A 17,073-nucleotide genomic window follows, 5' to 3' on the forward strand; every position below is an offset into this window, starting at 1 on the left:
CATTTACTGTGTCTCCCAGTGCCAAGAATAGGGCCTGGTACCTGAGAAAAGCAATGAATACTTATTGAATGAAGTAAATGAGCAAATCTGTTGTTAAAAGCATGTAAATAAAACGGACTAGACTCCAGAAACAGAAGCAAACTACTTTACAAGATTTTTAAAACGCCTGACCTTTAGAAAGGGTGCTATGCCGAGCAATGAATGGCTCCCAGTAACGGTCCTGTGCTATGACCCAAACCAAAATAAACTTAAAAAACCCAAAAACTGGATTGTTTTGGTATGTAGTAAAAGGACCACAGGAAAGTCTTCTGAAGTGCTAAGTGTGTCAAGCTGAGAAACACTGTGAAAGCAGCAGAAATGTGTATGTTGGAGCCATGGTGCAATGTCATGTGACCAGCATTATATACCCACTTCACTCTGCAGCACTAATTTACATACACAGTAAAATACCCTTTCACAAAGATGAATCTGTATTTAAAGACTGTATCCAAAAATGTTCTTATTTTAACTGGAGGATTTAAATCAATAATAAATTTCCTACGGGAATACAACTCAGGTAAAAAATAGATCCAAGATTTTGCCAACACAGAAGCCTTTATATTTCATTCATTATTAAGCTGAATGTAAGATATGTTTACTCACAATACTAAATTCTTCACACGTTCCACAGAAACCAGATGAAGAAGTTCAGAAGATTCTTCCAAACTTAGCAGAGTATTTACAGCTTGACAAAGAACAAATAAGTTTCCTTAAGGCAGAAAAACAGGAGAAACCACATTATTTCTTTGACACAATAACTATAGACATCTCATTTTATCTACCACTTGGTATTTATACAGAGTTCTTAAAGTGAATCTGTGCCTTCTAAAGGATTATCTGTCAAATGTCAGAATATAACAGAAAGGAACTGAAAAGAGGTTCCAAGTCTTATATTTTAACTTTCTTAAGAGAAAAATATATTCAGAAATAGAGAATAAAAATGTATGTTCCCTTCAACTGAGATGAGGAGAAAATTCAATGGTTCTACCAACTGGTATTATCAAAATTAGAACTTTTGAGAATAGACTTAGACTTTTCAGAAGCTAAGAAATTATCTTTGTGTAAAACTCTTGTTGATTTTATGATTCCAATTTATAAGAAATCACATATCCAATGGCTACTACCTATAATTGACTCAATTTATATTAACTAGATAATCATTTAATCCTAGACCAGAGGTTGGCAAACTATGGCCCACAAGTCAGATCTTGCGGGTAGTCTGTTTTTATATGGTCGGCAAACTAAGAATGCGTTTCACATTTTTAAAGGGTTGTTTAAAACAACAAACAAACAAACAGAATATGCCACAAAGACTGAAGACTGAATGTGGCCCACAAAAGCTAAAATATTTACTGTATTGTCCTTTACACAAATATTTTGCCAGCACCTGCTCTAGTTAGAAAAGGGCTATCCAACAGAACTTCCTTTCTGCAGTGGTAGAAAGGCTCTATACTTCTGCCAAATGTACTCACAATCCAATTAGGTAGCTACTAGCCACACGTGGCTACTGAGCACTGGAAATGGGGCAGGTCTACTTTATTCTCTAACATGTCTGCTTAGTATCTAACACAGAACCTAGCAATTAATATCTAAATGAATGACTACTATACACGTGTTAGGAAAAAAAATACCATGCTAGAATAAAACAAAATACCTACTATTATTTGTTTATTTTTGTAGCCAAATTTTTTTTATTAATCTTATTTTGATCAAAATACCTACTTTTAAATTGCTGTTCTCAGCTAGTTGGGGGAGATGGACGAGTATACAATAGGAAATGGTGTTTGGGGCAGGGCAGTCTAATTCTGCCTGGATGAGTCATGAAGACCTTTCCAGAGGTACTGTGTCTGAGCTGAGTTTTTTTTTTAATTTTATTTATTTATTTTTGGCTGCGTTGGGTCTTTGTTGCTGTGCGCGGGCTTTCTCTAGTTGCAGCGAGCGGGGGCTACTCTCTGGTGCGGTGCGCGGGCTTCTCATTGCGGTGGCTTCTCTTGTTGCGGAGCACGGGCTCTAGGCATGCGGGCTTCAGTAGTTGTGGCACGTGGGCTCTAGAGCACAGGCTCAGTAGTTGTGACGCACAGGCTTAGTTGCTCCGCGGCACGTGGGATCTTCCTGGACCAGGGCTCAAACCCGTGTCCCCTGCATTGGCAGGCAGATTCTTAACCACTGCACCACCAGGGAAGCCCTGAGCTGAGTTTTGAAAGCTAAGTACGAGTTCAACAAATGATGAAAACCCTAGAAAGGACTCCAGGCAGAAGGGACACACGTGCAATGGTAGCCAGAGGGACATACAAGAAAGTGTCTTGCTCTAGGTAAGCAAACGCCTGGAGCACAAGTGTATACCAGGGCTAGACCGGGCGTGGAAGACAGGAACAAGACACAAGCTGGGACTCGAAGTTGAGTCTGATTTCTTTGACCATGGCAGCCTTCTACTACTTCACCTTTGGACTCAGCAAATGTTCAAGCTGTCCTGACTTTGTCACCACATTATGAGGTACAAGGGTAACGCCTCCATCTCAGCCTCTTTTTTCCCTATTTACATACAGGGGGTTCTGCCAGAACACAACGGCAGTACTATTCTCTGGTATCCACGTGTTTACAGTTACTCTGGGTGTGCCAGAAAAGACAGACAAGAGAACAAATGGTGATTGTAACTGACCTTTTCCAAAGCTCCCTCTGTCAACAGTCATGAAGAGTGACTCTATGAAGCAGGTGACTAGGGGTATCACCTTCTCTTTCTCCAGGGGTCTGTCCAAGAAGTGGGGAGAAAAAGGGAAATGCTCAAACTAGCATTCAATGGCTTTTTCATGAAATGGCAAAAAATGGCTAATAAATGTTTTCATCAGCTTGCTAAAACACCTTTCACAATTAAACACAGTTGATTTTCTCACCTAATATGAGGTAACACGACAAGGGCCGCCCAAGACCATGAAAGGTAAGTAGTCTCTTTATTTGGGGGTAACTGAATTATAGATAAAAGATGATCTAATACTGAGATCTGTTCCTTTCCTCCCTTGGATCTGGTCTTCTTCTGCCTTATATTGGATCTAAAGGAAGAAAACATAAACAAATACTTAAAATAAGAGAGGATATAATCGCTCTTGCCCTCTTAAGTTTGAAATAAAATTGGTTCCTTTCCATGCATGGAGCATTAGCGGGAAGGAAGGAACTGGTGGTGACAGTTGAATACAAATAACTAAACAAAAGTGACTCATTACTGATTTTTCAGTGACAGACTTTTTCAACCGCATTGGTTCTACTTTCTTCTATTTTCTATTTTAATTTGCTTCATAACTTAAGCAACTCTCTTCCAGTTTTAGGTATTATTTCTGAATTTTGTGCTGATGGACATGTGTTTAAGAACTGGAGAGGTAATTTATTGGCATGAACTGACTTCCTCCATCCCCCCTTTCCTTTCTGACATGAATTTTACTGCTTTACAAATGTGTAGAATGATGTTGCAAAGGAAACACAGTGAATTTGACAAATGTCGCTAAAATGATTATGACTTAGAAGTAACTTTTGGACTTCCCTGGCGGTCCAGTGGTTAAGACTCCACTCTTCCATTGTAGGGAGCACGGGTTCGATCCCTGGTTGGGGAACTAAGATCCTGCATGCCATGCGGCCAAAAAAAAAGCAAGCAAGAAGTAACTTTCTCTGAGGCTTTAATCTGATAAGTGGTTACTCAACACTATTTTCTAATATGACATTCAGTTTTAGGTATCTGTTAACTTTGGCAGTATTCTTGTTTGCCTCTATTTTTGCCAATGAAGTGTACCTTACCTCAGTCCTATTTAAAAGACAGAAATCCAGTGGCAAGAAAAGTCATAGAAACAATAAGTAAATTGATCTGTTTTTATAATTAATTCTCCATGTCCAGTTTGGTTAACTTATTATGGAATAGAAGTAGAATATCAGGTTTTTATTCCTGTAACTTTTTATCATTAAAGTTAACCAAAAAAGTTGCATTCTCTTTTGTTTCATACTTATCAGGATACTGAATGCTTGGAAATTATGAGAGATAACTAAGTTAATTTTACTGGTAATTTCTAAAAGTCACTATACCTTGATATACTGTCTTTCTAGTATTAACCACGACTCAATAATCGGCAAAAATCTTACAAATAAAATATTGAGATGCTTTATAGAGATGAGTCATTAGTTGCCATGTCATTCCCCTGCTTCGTCACACCTGCCAATGAGCTCCTCCAATAAAATCCATACTCACCTCATCCTGTAAGGCCTTGGGTGATCTGACCCTCTCCTCCTTCACTCACTTCCTCTCATTCCACTCTCCTCCTTACTCAATGCTCTTTATCCACACAGGCTTTCCTTTTGTTCCTCAAACATACTGGGCTTATTCCCATCCCAGAGCCTTTGCAGGAACGCTTCCCTCTGCCTGGAAAGCCTTTCACCCAGCCTTTCTTTGCCAGGTTGGATCCTTCTACCATACAATCGGACCAAAGGTCCCCTTTCTAGACAGGAGTAGTGCTGCCTCTCTATCTACTCTGTCTCAAAACCCTGTTTTATTTTTCTTTTTATCACTATCTAAAATTAACTTGTTTGTTTATCTGCCTCACATGCCTGTCCCCCCAAGACTGTCATCTCCCCCAAAGAAGAAACCTTTTTCTTTTTCATTATTATATCCCAGTGCCTAGAACAGTGTCTGATACAATAAATATCTGTCAAATGACAGAATAAATTTATCTTCTCAAGAGTCTTTTCACATCTATTATCCCTTTTTTTTTTTTAATTTATTTATTTATTTTTGGCTGTGTTTGGTCTTCGTTTCTGTGCGAGGGCCCTCCCCGGTGGCGGCAAGCGGGGGCCACTCTTCATCGCGGTGTGCGGGCCTCTCATTATCGCGGCCTCTCTTGTTGCTGAGCACAGGCTCCAGATGCGCAGGCACTAGTTGTGGCTCATGGGCCCAGTTGCTCCGCGGTACGTGGGATCCTCCCAGACCAGGGCTCGAACCCGCGTCCCCTGCACTGGCAGGCAGACTCTCAACCACTGCGCCACCAGGGAAGCCCCTATTATCTCCTTTTATTCTCACAATAAATCTGTGAGATGAGTGGATGGAGTGTGATCAGGAATCTTCAGACACAGGTGACCATTCACGTCTTATTCTACGGGGTGATGAAAGTTTTCTTAGAGAAAGAAACACAGAACCTGTGGCACTCGCCTTAAGTTAATATGCTTCCATTTATTAGGAATGATAAGGGAACTGGTTTCCTGATCTATAATTTCTAGAAGCACACCCACCCAACTATTTGAAAAACAGTAAGCAGAATCCTCTCAAATATTTATATAAACTTTGTTTCGACTTCCAAAGAGTATGTACTGTTTTTAATGAAATTGAGAAAGTAATCCATAGACCTTTTAACAATTCAAACAATGCAAAGGTTTATAATCTAAAAGCTAATAGTCACTTCTTTCTTCTCTTTACCATCCTCTTGTCATAAACAAAGGTAACAGTGTTGTGTCTCTTTAGGGAGTTGTCAATTCTCCCCAAATTGACCTACAGATTTAATGCAATTCAAAACAAAATCCCAGCAAGGTTTTTTTTTTTTGTAGACATAGACAAGTTTCTTCTAAAATTTATACAAAAGGGCAAAGGACCAGGAATAGATGAAACAATCTTGAAAAAGAAGAATACAGTGAAAGGATTTTTTTTTAAGATTTCCAGATTTGTTTTATGCTACAGTAACAAGATTGTGGCGTTAGAGGAGGACAGACACATAGATCAATGAAACAGAATAGAGAGCCAGAAACAGTCCCACACATTTATGCCCAGCTGATTTTTGACACAAAAGCAAAAGCAGTTCAGTGAGGAAGAACAGCCTTTTCAACAAATGTTGCCAGAGCAGTGGACATTCAGAGGCAAAAAAGGAAACTTGACCTAAACTTCACACCTTATATAAAAATTAACTCAAAATGGATCATGGACTTAAATGTAAAACATAAAATGATAAAACTTCAAAAAATAGGAGAAAATACTTGGGACCGATAGTTAGGCAAATAGTTCTTAGACTTGACATCAAAAGCATTATCCATAAAAGGAAAAGTTGATACATTGGACCTCATCAAAATGTAAAACTCTGATCAGTGGGACTTCCCTGGTGGCTCAGCAGATAAGACTCTGAGCTCCCAATTCAGGGGGCCCGGGTTCAATCCCTAGTCAGGGAACTAGATCCCACAAGCATGCGGCAACTAAGAGTTCGCATGCCACAACTAAGGAGCCCAAGTGCTGCAACTAAGGAGCTGGCGAGCCTCAACTAAGGAGCCCATCTGCTGCAACTAAGACCTGGAGCAACCAAATAAATAAATACTAAAACAAACAAACAAACAAAAAAACTCTGATCAGTGAAAAATCTTGTTAAGCAAAGGAAGACAAGCTACAGACTGGGAGAAAATATTTGCACCATCACGAAGCAGACAAAAGGACTTGTATTAGAATATATAAAGCACTCTCAAAACTCAACAGCAAAGAAACAATCAAATTAGAAAATGGGCCAAGGAAATGAACAGATATTTCACTAAAGACGATATGCAGATGGCAAATAAGCACATGAAAAGATGTTCAACATCCTTAGCCGTTAGGGAAATGCAAATTAAAACCACAGTGAGATAGATATCACTATATCCTATCAGACCGGCAAAAACAAAAAACAGTGAAAATAACAAATGCTGGTGAGAATGCAGAGAAACTGGATCACTCATACTGCTGCTGCTGGGAACATAAAATGGCACAGTCACTCTGGAAAACCATTTGGCAGTTTCTTATAAAACCGAACATGAAAAATAAAACGAAGCAACAAACAAAACTACAACAACAACAACAAAAAACTGAGAAACAAAAACAAAAACCCTAAAACTGAACATGCCCTTACCCTATAACCCAGTAAGTCCACTTTGGGGCATTTATCTCAGAGAAATGGAAAGCTGTGTACATGAATGTTTATAACAGCTTCATTCATAATAGCCAAAAACTAGGAATGAACTAGTTATTCCTTTTAACAAGTTAATGTTTAAACAGACTGCTACATCCATTACCATGGAATACTACTCAGGAATAGCACACCAAGATGCTCAACATAAAAAGGAATGGATTACTGATGCACACAATAACTTACATGGGTCTCAAGGGAACTGTGTTGAGTGAAAAAGCCAATCTCAAAAGCTGTACTGCATAATTTATATAATATTCTTGAAATGACAAAATTGTAAAAATGGAGAATAATATTAGTGGTTGCCAGGAGTTAGGGATGGAGTGGGGAGTGGCAGGGTGAGTGTGGCTATTAAAAAGTAGCACGAGAGATCCTTGCAGTGATGGTATAGCTCTGTATCTTGACTTTGGTGGTAGTTGTGAATAGACATGAGATAAAATTGCACAGAACTATATATCCATATACATACAAACACAGAGATGAGTGATGTAAAACTGGTAAATCTGAATAAGGTTGGTGGATTGTACCAATGTCAATTTTCTGGTTGTGATACTGCACTAAGCTTTTGTATTGGGTTAGCCTAAAAGTTCATTCAGGTTTTTCCATAACATCGTGCAGAAAAACCCAAACGAACTTTTTGGCCAAGCCAAATAAGATGTTGCCACCGGGGGAAATTAAGTGAAAGGTATATGGAAACTCTCTGTCCTATTTCTTATAACCACACGTGAATATACAATTGTTTTAAAATAAAAGGTTAAGAAAATTAATAGTGACCTCTTTCTTTCACTTACCATCCTCTTGAAGTTAAATAACCTGTTTCTGTATCCTTTCACATGTGTTCCTATGCTTACATATACTTTTGGTTTTAACTTTGCAAAATGGGATCATGTGCTCTTCTACAACTTGGTTTATTTTTTTAAATTTATCTATCTATTTTTGGCTGCATTGGGTCTTTGTTGCCGTGCGTGGACTTTCTCTAGCTGCGGCAAGTGGGGGCTACTCTTCGTTGTGGTGCGCAGGCTTCTCTTGTTGCAGAGCATGGGCTCTAGGCATGCGGGCTTCAGTAGTTGTGGCTCACGGGCTCAGTAGTTGTAGCTCACGGGCTCTAGAGAGCAGGCTCAGTAGTTGTGGTGCACGGGCTTAGTTGTTCTGCGGCATGTGGGATCTTCCCGGACCAGGGCTCGAACCCGTGTCCCCTGCATTGGCAAGCGGATTCTTAACCACTGTGCCACCAGGGAAGTCCTACAACTTGCTTTTTTCACATAACAATGTATCACGGACATCTTTCCAGTTAATACATGTAGATCTTCAGTTTTTACAGTATTCTGAATGCATTATTTTTAAATGGGTAATCCTACCAAGAATACAGGGAATAAAGACTTAGAACTTACCCCACTGTCTGTTCTGAGAAAAGCAGAGGGTACTTCTCAATCGCCATGGAGCCAGTGGTGGGAGGTGCTGCTTTGTTCAGAATGAGTTTGGCCAGAATGGCCAGAGCTTCATCTTTGACTGCAGCGTCATCAGTCAGGAAGCAATTCTCAATATACAAGAGAAAGCTGGGTAGAAAAAGCTAAAAATAAGAAAGAAAATCACACTTATTAACAACAGATATAAATTTCAGAACACCTAATGAAGAGAAGATTCTAACACTTCCACAGAGAAAAAAAAGAGATCATAAATAAAGGCTCAGGAATCGTAATGACATCAGACCTCTGCAAAGGAACAGTGGAGGCCAGAAGACAATGGAGCAATGCCTGAAAAACTGAGGGAAAACGACAGAATCTAGAATGCTGTACCCAGCGTACTGGTGATGTAGTTTGAGGAGAGAATAAAGACACTTACAGATGCACTAAATCTCAAAATTTTACTTCCATTCACCCTTTCTCAGGAACCTCTGGAGAATGTGTTTCATCAAAATAAGAGGAAACTACAATAAGAGAAAGACACGGGACCCAGGAAACAGGAGAGAGGCAAGTCCTAGTATGACATCTGTGCAATGGGCAGAGAAAGTAACCTGTTCAGACTTGAATGGCTCTAGGAGGAATGTCTCCAAAAAAGAAAAAAGAAAAAAGAGTTGCCAAATGATCTGCCAGTGTGCCACGTGAAAGGCATTCTATGATGCTGTTGGCAGACTCACCAGCAATTTCAAGTTTTGAAAGAATGAGGCAATTGGTAACTTCAGGAAAAACGAAAGGGTATACAAAAAAGGAAATGTAATTATAAAATACTCCTTGATTATAGGGATTAAGTATTTGATGAGTATGAATTCAACCAAAATTTATGATGTAACTCTGTTGAGAAGATGAGAAGCGTAAAAGAACTAGAAATCCACCTACCAAGGAGGAAGCCTACAGATGAGGACTAAAACTAATGAGTCAAGGAAAATCAGTACGTTCAGATGATTTAAAAATATAAAGTAAATACTAGAAAAAAATAGCTAAAAATCATTAGATGTGCTTGTTCCTGGTGAGGAAGATGGGGGTGGGAATCAAGTGAGTGCCTTTTAGCCCCGTGCAACCTTTTAAACAACATACATAGAGTACTCTGATAAAAATAAGTTTTTAAAACAAAGACCACAGGGAACAGGGGAGATGGAAAAGATGCAGCTGCTAAGAAAACCAGAGAGAAATAAAGAGCCCTCACTGGGCAGGAAGCAACAGGACTAGGACATATATAAAGAAGTGTTTTTCTGAGACAGATGAAAATATATATTATTAAAGACTAAAGGGAAAAATGAGAGAAGACATACAGAGATTTCCATGAAGTATATTGTAGAATCACCAGTTAGAAGGAGTGGCAAATGTTTAATGAGGGTGAGGGGCAAGGATAAAATAAACTCAGGATTTGTTGAGAAAGATTTCTACCTCATTCTATCAAGTAGCAATTCATTCTGTAGCAATGAAATGAATTCATAACTCTCCTCCTATGCAAACTGTTTCAGAAACTATTTTCTATGCTTCAAATTCACAGTTTAAGTTCCTTAAGCCATTTTTTTTTCAAATTTATCACGTGGTTCTATAACTTCCTAAAAGATTATTAAAAAAACAAATTGGTTACCTAGTATCATTTAAAATGCTTAGCATGTGGAATAAAGTTTCACATATGACCTAGAACTGGAATATAATTACTTTAAAAAAAAATACATGAACTAAAACATCAAATACTTATTCTGTTCCTTTCAAAAAACAAACAAAATCACAGGAGTTTTAAATTGATTATTTTATCGTGACAGATTTAAAACAAAACAAATCCAAGACTTAATATCTCACTCACCTGCTCAAACTGCTTCATAGCAAACATGACTTCCGAAAAACCCAAAATTAAGCATCTTTCAAATCTGCTCTCAAAAATCTGTGGACCACAGGCAAAGAATAGTAATGTAAATACAAAGAGAATACTTTCCCATTCCTGAAAATAAAAACATCCGAAACCTTCAAGGTCCTCTAACTTGCAAGCAGGAAGTGTGGGATGCTTGATACAAGTTAAAATAGTCATGGAAGGCAAAAAGAACTGGATTGTTGAATTTGCCACTGTGCAGATGGACACACCCGGTGTGAGACACAGGCACTGGGCCTTCCTCCTCGGGAAAGAAGCTACTAGAGTAAAGGTATGGTGGGCACACTTCAACCGGTATTCTAAGTGCTCGGCCTTCTCCAAAGGGACTTACTTAGAAATGCGAAGGGTACTGTGTTTCTAGTGATTACCCAGAGCTTTGCCTAAGAGCTGCTCCATTCTTTCCCAGCTACAGAGAATTACAAAAGGGCAAGTAGCACGACTTTACACCTTCCTCTAAACTTTATACTGTTGCACTACATGAAGCTAGGAAGAACCTAGCTGATCTATTTTCAATTCCACTTCCCTCCAATTCATCTTCTAAACTCACTAAAATGCCAATCTCATTAAATCATTTCCCTGCTTAACATTTTTCCAGGGCCCTCCACTACTTGGAGGATAAAATCCAACCTAACTTTTCAAAGCCAAGCAAAGCCTTGCTGATATACATCACACTTCATGTGTCCATGTGCCCAGCAACACAGATTTTTGAACACATTTTTGCAATTCTCTCTCCTAGAGTTTTTAACACCTTCTCTGACTGGCAGACTGCTATTTAACCTTCAAGGACTGTCCAAAATATTAGTCCTTTGAAAAGCTTTCTCTGTCCCTCAACCCCAGACAGAATTAACCTTTATGTTTCGATGTGACATAAATAGATTGATTCAACAGATTTTAACTACATACTCCCAGGGCCCCACTTCCCTAACAATAAAAAATCACAGGCAGGACTTCCCTGGTGGTGTAGTGGTTAAGAATCTGCCTGCCAATGCAGGGGACATGGGTTCGAGCCCTGGACTGGGAAGATCCCATGTGCCGCAGAGCAACTAAGCCCGTGCGCCACAACTACTGAGCCTGAGCTCTAGAGCCCGTGAGCCACAACTACTGAAGCTCGCGTGCCTAGAGCCTGTGCTCCGCAACAAGAGAAGCCACCGCAATGAGAAGCCCGCGCACCGCAACAAAGAGTAGCCCCCGCTTGCCATAACTAGAGAAAGCCTGCACGCCGTAACGAAGACCCAACGCAGCCAAAAATAAAAATTAATTAATTAATTTAAAAAAAAAAATCACAGGCAAAAATAAATAAGTAAATAAAATAAAAGTGTACACTCTACAATATCTAGTCCATAGCCTGAACTTGGTTAAGTAAATATTTGCTTGGTGAATATTTGCTGAACAGATTTAGCTTTTATCACATTTTGTTTTGCTTATTTCCATTAGAGCACGGGATTCACATCTTAACAAGATTATAAATTCCCTGAAGACAGAGCCTTTGCCAAGCTTCATTTGTATTCCCCAGAAGGCTTACTCAACGCTAAACATAGTATTAACTACTCAGTTAATATTTGCAAAAGTAAATTACTTTTTCTATGGTTTCTTTGATGAGGGTCCCTGGCAAGGAAACATTTTCACCTAGGATCAAAGCAGAAATTACATCCAAGAGGGTCTCCCGGCAAGATGTGGAGAGATGGGCTATTTGTAATGTTTGAGACAATACCTGTAAAATAAAAGGAAAAACAATGCACACTTAGCAATCAGCTTCTAATGAATAGGCTCTAAGCAAATTAAGTTGGGAACTCACTTTACAAACGTCAACAGGTTTGGTTATCTTTGATCCATTTCCATGTTTTACAAGTATCAGATATGTTTCTAACAACCTTTTAAACTGTTCAGAACTTTCCCCACAGTTAGTCTTGGTTACTTTTGTATGTAGATCCAGGAGTGATTCCTGCAAATGAAGAATTTATAAGAAAGAATAACTACCAAAGATCAAACTCATCTGTTAACTTAATAATGAAAATATTGTGTGAAGCAGTTCAAATTTTTACATTCTTTTTCTGTGAAAGAAAAAGACACATTTACTGGGAGTCACTAATGATAACCGCTAGCATTTCTGAATGCACTGTTGTAAGTTCTTTACAAGTATTTCCTCATAATCCTCACTGGCAGGGAATACTACTATCCCCATTTCCCAGATGAAAAAACTGAGGACCAGAGACTTAAATTTTCCCAAGTCACACTAGCAGTAAGTGACAAAGCCAGGATTCAAACAGAGGCCTCTGGCTCCAAAGCCTGTGCTCTTAACCACTATGCTCTACTGCATCTCAAGATATCAAAGCAAGTAAAAATAGTACAGGGGAGAGAGGGAAGGAAAATCCTAGTAAGTGTATAAAAATATGATGACAACAATTATAAAATACAATCTCCAGGAGTGATCTGCTAAATTAAGAACAACAATCAACTCTTAGACTCCTAATTACACACAAATACTTAAAAATCAGAACTCACTTGCAAACATTCAAAAAATACACCAAAATGTTCCTTGTAGATGTAGAACGCTGTGGATTTGACCATGTTTTTGAGGGTTTCTCCAACTAAAATCCATGGAAGTTGAGTTTCTGTTTCAGTAACTGGTCCTAGCTTTTGCAAAATTAGCTTCACTGCCTGTGGGAATCCAAGAATCATGAAAATGAACATGCACACTCTTATTCTCAAGTATTACATTGGTATTTCCCTCTCTGATTACTCCCCACTCTGCTCAAGCTACCTTAAAATCTGATCCAGGATAATCAAGGATATGGCAGCTCTGGTGGTTAACTACGTGTCCCAAAAGAATTTCCAAACTAGGATGGGGAATTTTATCACACAATACTCCCCCGCCCTGCATCGATCAATTTATGTCACCTTCTAGCATCCAGGATGAAGAAGAGAGCAGTGATTTTTTAAATTTTTTGATTGACTGATTGATTTTTTGGCCATGCTGCCCGGCACGTGAGATCTTAGTTCCCCAACCAGGGATTAAACCCGTGCCCCCTGCAGTGGAAGCACAGTGTCTTAACCACTGGACCACCAGGGAAGTCCCGAGCAGTGATTTCTTTTTAAATGAAAAATACCTAATGACCCAGGGCCTACAGTAGGTAAGCATTGTTTTTAAAGCCCTAACGCGCCCCATTGAATGTTTTCTATTTATTCTAGGCAATCCTCTCTCCAGGTGTCTGTGTAAATCTATCTATTTTCTTTTAATCCCTTTCACATAGATTCAAGGAACTCCTCCCAGTTATTTACCGTCTCTGTACAGGAGTGAAACATATTTCTAACTCCTTTGCACATTTCAAAGAGCAACTGTCCAACTCCTTCTACTTTTGCCGGATGTTCATCAAGATCAAGAAACATTAAATTGAAAAGTGCATTTTTATCGGAAACCTAAAACACAAAATGCAAATGGAAAACTGTATTTACAACATAAACATATCCTAATGAATAATTATTATTTGCTATTCTAAAGATTATATTTAAACGTTATTAGGATAAAAATTCTAAAAGGAATAGTGACACTTGTAATGATTTCAAACTGCTACAAGAGTATATTATCACTTGTAACGTCACACAAAAGAGTGATTAATTCATTGGTATAATATGAAGGTATGTACCAAGAAAAACTACATAAGGCAACATTCTATCTTTTAAAGTAAATAGTATGCTTATATTTTATGAGTATAAAAGAAATTTAATAGCAATGTTTTTGTTTTATTACAAAAACTCTATTAAAAACAAACACAAATGACACTATACAATCAGTTCCTTCCAGGATATTTTTATAAAAATTTCTGTTAATCTCACTGTTCATGCATAGACTGACTTGAATTAGAGAATATATATATATACACTAAGTAAGAATAAAAGATTGACCCCAATTATTTCACACTAGTGAGCAAAAACCACCTTATGGTGAGATAAACTCAAAACAGTAACAGGTTTCTCTTTATATAAAAAAATATTAGTCCATAATAACTATATTAAAAAAGATATCTGCTTCCGTTCATCAGATTCTTGAGGATTAATGAGCAATAAACACATAAATGATCAAACTAACCTTTCTCATCAAAAAAGTAAAGCTTTCAGCAGCAAAATTTCTTATATGTAGTTTTCTATGAGCCAGGAGTGTACTATACATGCTATAAATGAGAAAACAAAACATGTTTAATTAATCATCATTTTAATAAAGATGTACTACATGTTAACTATATGCCCAACACTGTGCAAGGTATGCAAGAAAGATGTAGCAGGTATAATAACATAAGCAGTTTAAAATCTCATTCGATTACCACAACACCCACATGTCAAACAGAAGGCTGAAGGTCATAGACATTAAGAATCCTAGGATTGGTGGCACTGGTCTTATAGGAAAGACTATGAAAAGTTGAAACTTGTAGTGATCCCTGAATGACAGGAAGAATCCAGGTGGGGACTGGAATGCATATTACCAGAGATCAAAGCAAGAGCAAACACGGGGTGGGCAGAAGTGATCACAGTCAAGGGATAACAGAGAGGGACTTCCCTGGTGGTGCAGTGGTTAAGAATCCACCTGCCAATGCAGGGGACACGGGTTCGAGCCCTAGTCCGGGAAGATCCCACATGCCACGGAGCAACTAAGCCCGTGAGCCACAACTACTGAGCCTGCGCTCTAGAGCCCGCGAGCCACAACTACTGAGCCCGCATGCCACAACTATACAGACCCGCGCCTAGAGCCCGTGCTCTGCAACAAGAGAAGCACCACAAGGAGAAGCCCAGGCACCACAATGAAGAGCAGCCCCCGCCCGCCGCAACTAGAGAAAGCTCGTGTGCTGCAACGAAGACCCAACGCAGCCAAAAATAAATAAATAAATAAATAAATAAATAATTTTTTTTAAAAAAGAGAGAGATATCAGAGAGGCTGGTCTGTCTAAAGGAAGAAGGATGATATGGGTGGGGAAGGCAGCTCCAGATAAAGCTGCTCAAGTCAACAGGCGGCTTTGAACACTAAGCAAAGGATTGGGGACTCTAGCTTACATTTAAGTAAGCACTTACTATGTTACTTCATCTAATCAGCACAACGACTCTGTGGGGTAGGAACTATTATCCCCATCCTATAGATAACAAAATAGGGGCAGAAAGGCTACGCAATATATTCAAGGTCATACAGCCATGCAGCTATAACTAAATAATGACTCATATAATCACATTGTTTCAACTGGTCTCCCAAATGAAAGAAGAGCATGGAATATATCTCTCGTATTTCTGCCATATTCCCAGCACCTAATTGTTCCTTGGTCATGGCAGGTACTAATAAGTGTTGGCTGAATAAGAAATGAATAGTTTCAGAAAGAGACATTGGGCGCCAGTATAGGGTGATATAAAGGAAGAAAGAAGAGGCTGGCAGTCCAACTAGTAAGTTATTCAAGTCATAAAAGCCTGGGCAAACAAGGGCATGAAAGAGGGCCAGTGGCAGAGGGAAATGACAATGGAGGAACCCAAGAGACATTTCAAGAGTCCCTGCAATGAAACCAAAGACCTTACAGTATCCACAAGGCCCTTTATGGTCAGGGCCCCTACTACCACATCTCTGACATCGCCTGATTACTCTCCCCCTGTACACGCTGCTGCACCACCCAGGCTTCCTCGCTGTTCCTTGCTCATGCCAGCCCCATGCCCAAGATGTTCTCCCCCGATAAAATGCAAACTTCATGAGAAGAGGGATTTTTATCTGGTTTATTTGTGAGTGCATCTCAAGCCTGATACACAGTGTACAATAAATAGTCACTGAATTGAGTACGTGAATAGCAGAATCAAGAAGATGTGAAGTCCTTGAAGACAACTGGGTCAAAGATGCCGCTAAGTGGCCAAATCTCAGTGATGGGAAGAATGATGGTATCACCGTTAGAAACTGGGCGACCAAACAAAGCCTGGCATTGAGTACATATTTACTGAACATACGAATGAATGAGAAGAGCTGGCTTGAACAGGAATGTGCAGACTTTGATTTCAACAACAGTCAAGTGAAAATATCCAGGCTGTTGAAGATGTCATACTGAAAGCAAATAAATTTATAACTGGAGAGCCTGACTCAGGAGATATAAAAGTAACAGCAGAAGTCATGAAACCAAATAAACTATATATCCCCCAAGATCTTGCTGGTCTTTAATGAAGTAATCTCGGTTTCTAATACATTTTACCAAAATCTTCATAAAGAACTAGTAAAGGTCAGAAAAATATTTCTTTCTCATTCCGTGTTTAAAGGAGGGTAGAGTGAAGGGAGGTGGTACAAAAACAAAATCGACAGTCCTATCCCATATCCATACTTATACTGGGTTGGGGTAAAAGGTTAATCTTATGTGTTCCTGTACCAACTGAAGTATGTAGAAGTAATCAGGACACCAAGTAGAAAATTCCATTAAGTCTCAGATTGAAATAGATTACAAACAATCTTTGCCTTACTTTAAACAAAAAGCTGGTACAGAATTCATTCTCTTTCCCTGTCCACACTTACTTACAAATACTGAGTGTCTCTTTTGGCTTAATCAGTATTTTAGGGGCTAGGAAAATGCAAATATTTAAGATGGGGTTCTTGAAGAGTTTATAGGTTTATAGAGGACACCATTACATTAGAACAAACGATTATAACAGAAGTTGTGTGACATAAGTGGTATAGAATGCCAGACGTGTTCAGAGTACAAAGCTCTGATTTCTGGACAAGGTGCTCGGGCATGTATGTGGAAGC

The 17,073-nt window shown here is 38.9% G+C and overlaps 1 protein-coding gene across 3 annotated transcripts in view; it reads right to left on the minus strand.

Annotated features, from left to right (window-relative positions):
* The window catches only part of UTP20 (UTP20 small subunit processome component), a 95,345-nt gene that overhangs the window by 73,403 nt on the left and 4,869 nt on the right, over positions 1-17,073 (minus strand). For 2 of the 3 annotated variants that reach the window (XM_007165813.3, XM_057555886.1), the window contains exons 6-15: positions 14,410-14,491; positions 13,602-13,739; positions 12,825-12,980; positions 12,118-12,264; positions 11,899-12,033; positions 10,260-10,337; positions 8,378-8,556; positions 2,931-3,086; positions 2,699-2,787; positions 643-748 (exon numbers count right to left, since the gene is read on the minus strand). In XM_007165813.3, the coding sequence (XP_007165875.2) occupies positions 643-748; positions 2,699-2,787; positions 2,931-3,086; positions 8,378-8,556; positions 10,260-10,337; positions 11,899-12,033; positions 12,118-12,264; positions 12,825-12,980; positions 13,602-13,739; positions 14,410-14,491 (1,266 nt within the window). The remainder of the gene's footprint in view (positions 1-642; positions 749-2,698; positions 2,788-2,930; positions 3,087-8,377; positions 8,557-10,259; positions 10,338-11,898; positions 12,034-12,117; positions 12,265-12,824; positions 12,981-13,601; positions 13,740-14,409; positions 14,492-17,073) is intronic. The other variant, XM_057555887.1, reaches the window with a different exon arrangement.

Source organism: Balaenoptera acutorostrata, chromosome 11 (genome assembly GCF_949987535.1).
Source record: "Balaenoptera acutorostrata chromosome 11, mBalAcu1.1, whole genome shotgun sequence".
NCBI lineage: Eukaryota > Metazoa > Chordata > Mammalia > Artiodactyla > Balaenopteridae > Balaenoptera > Balaenoptera acutorostrata.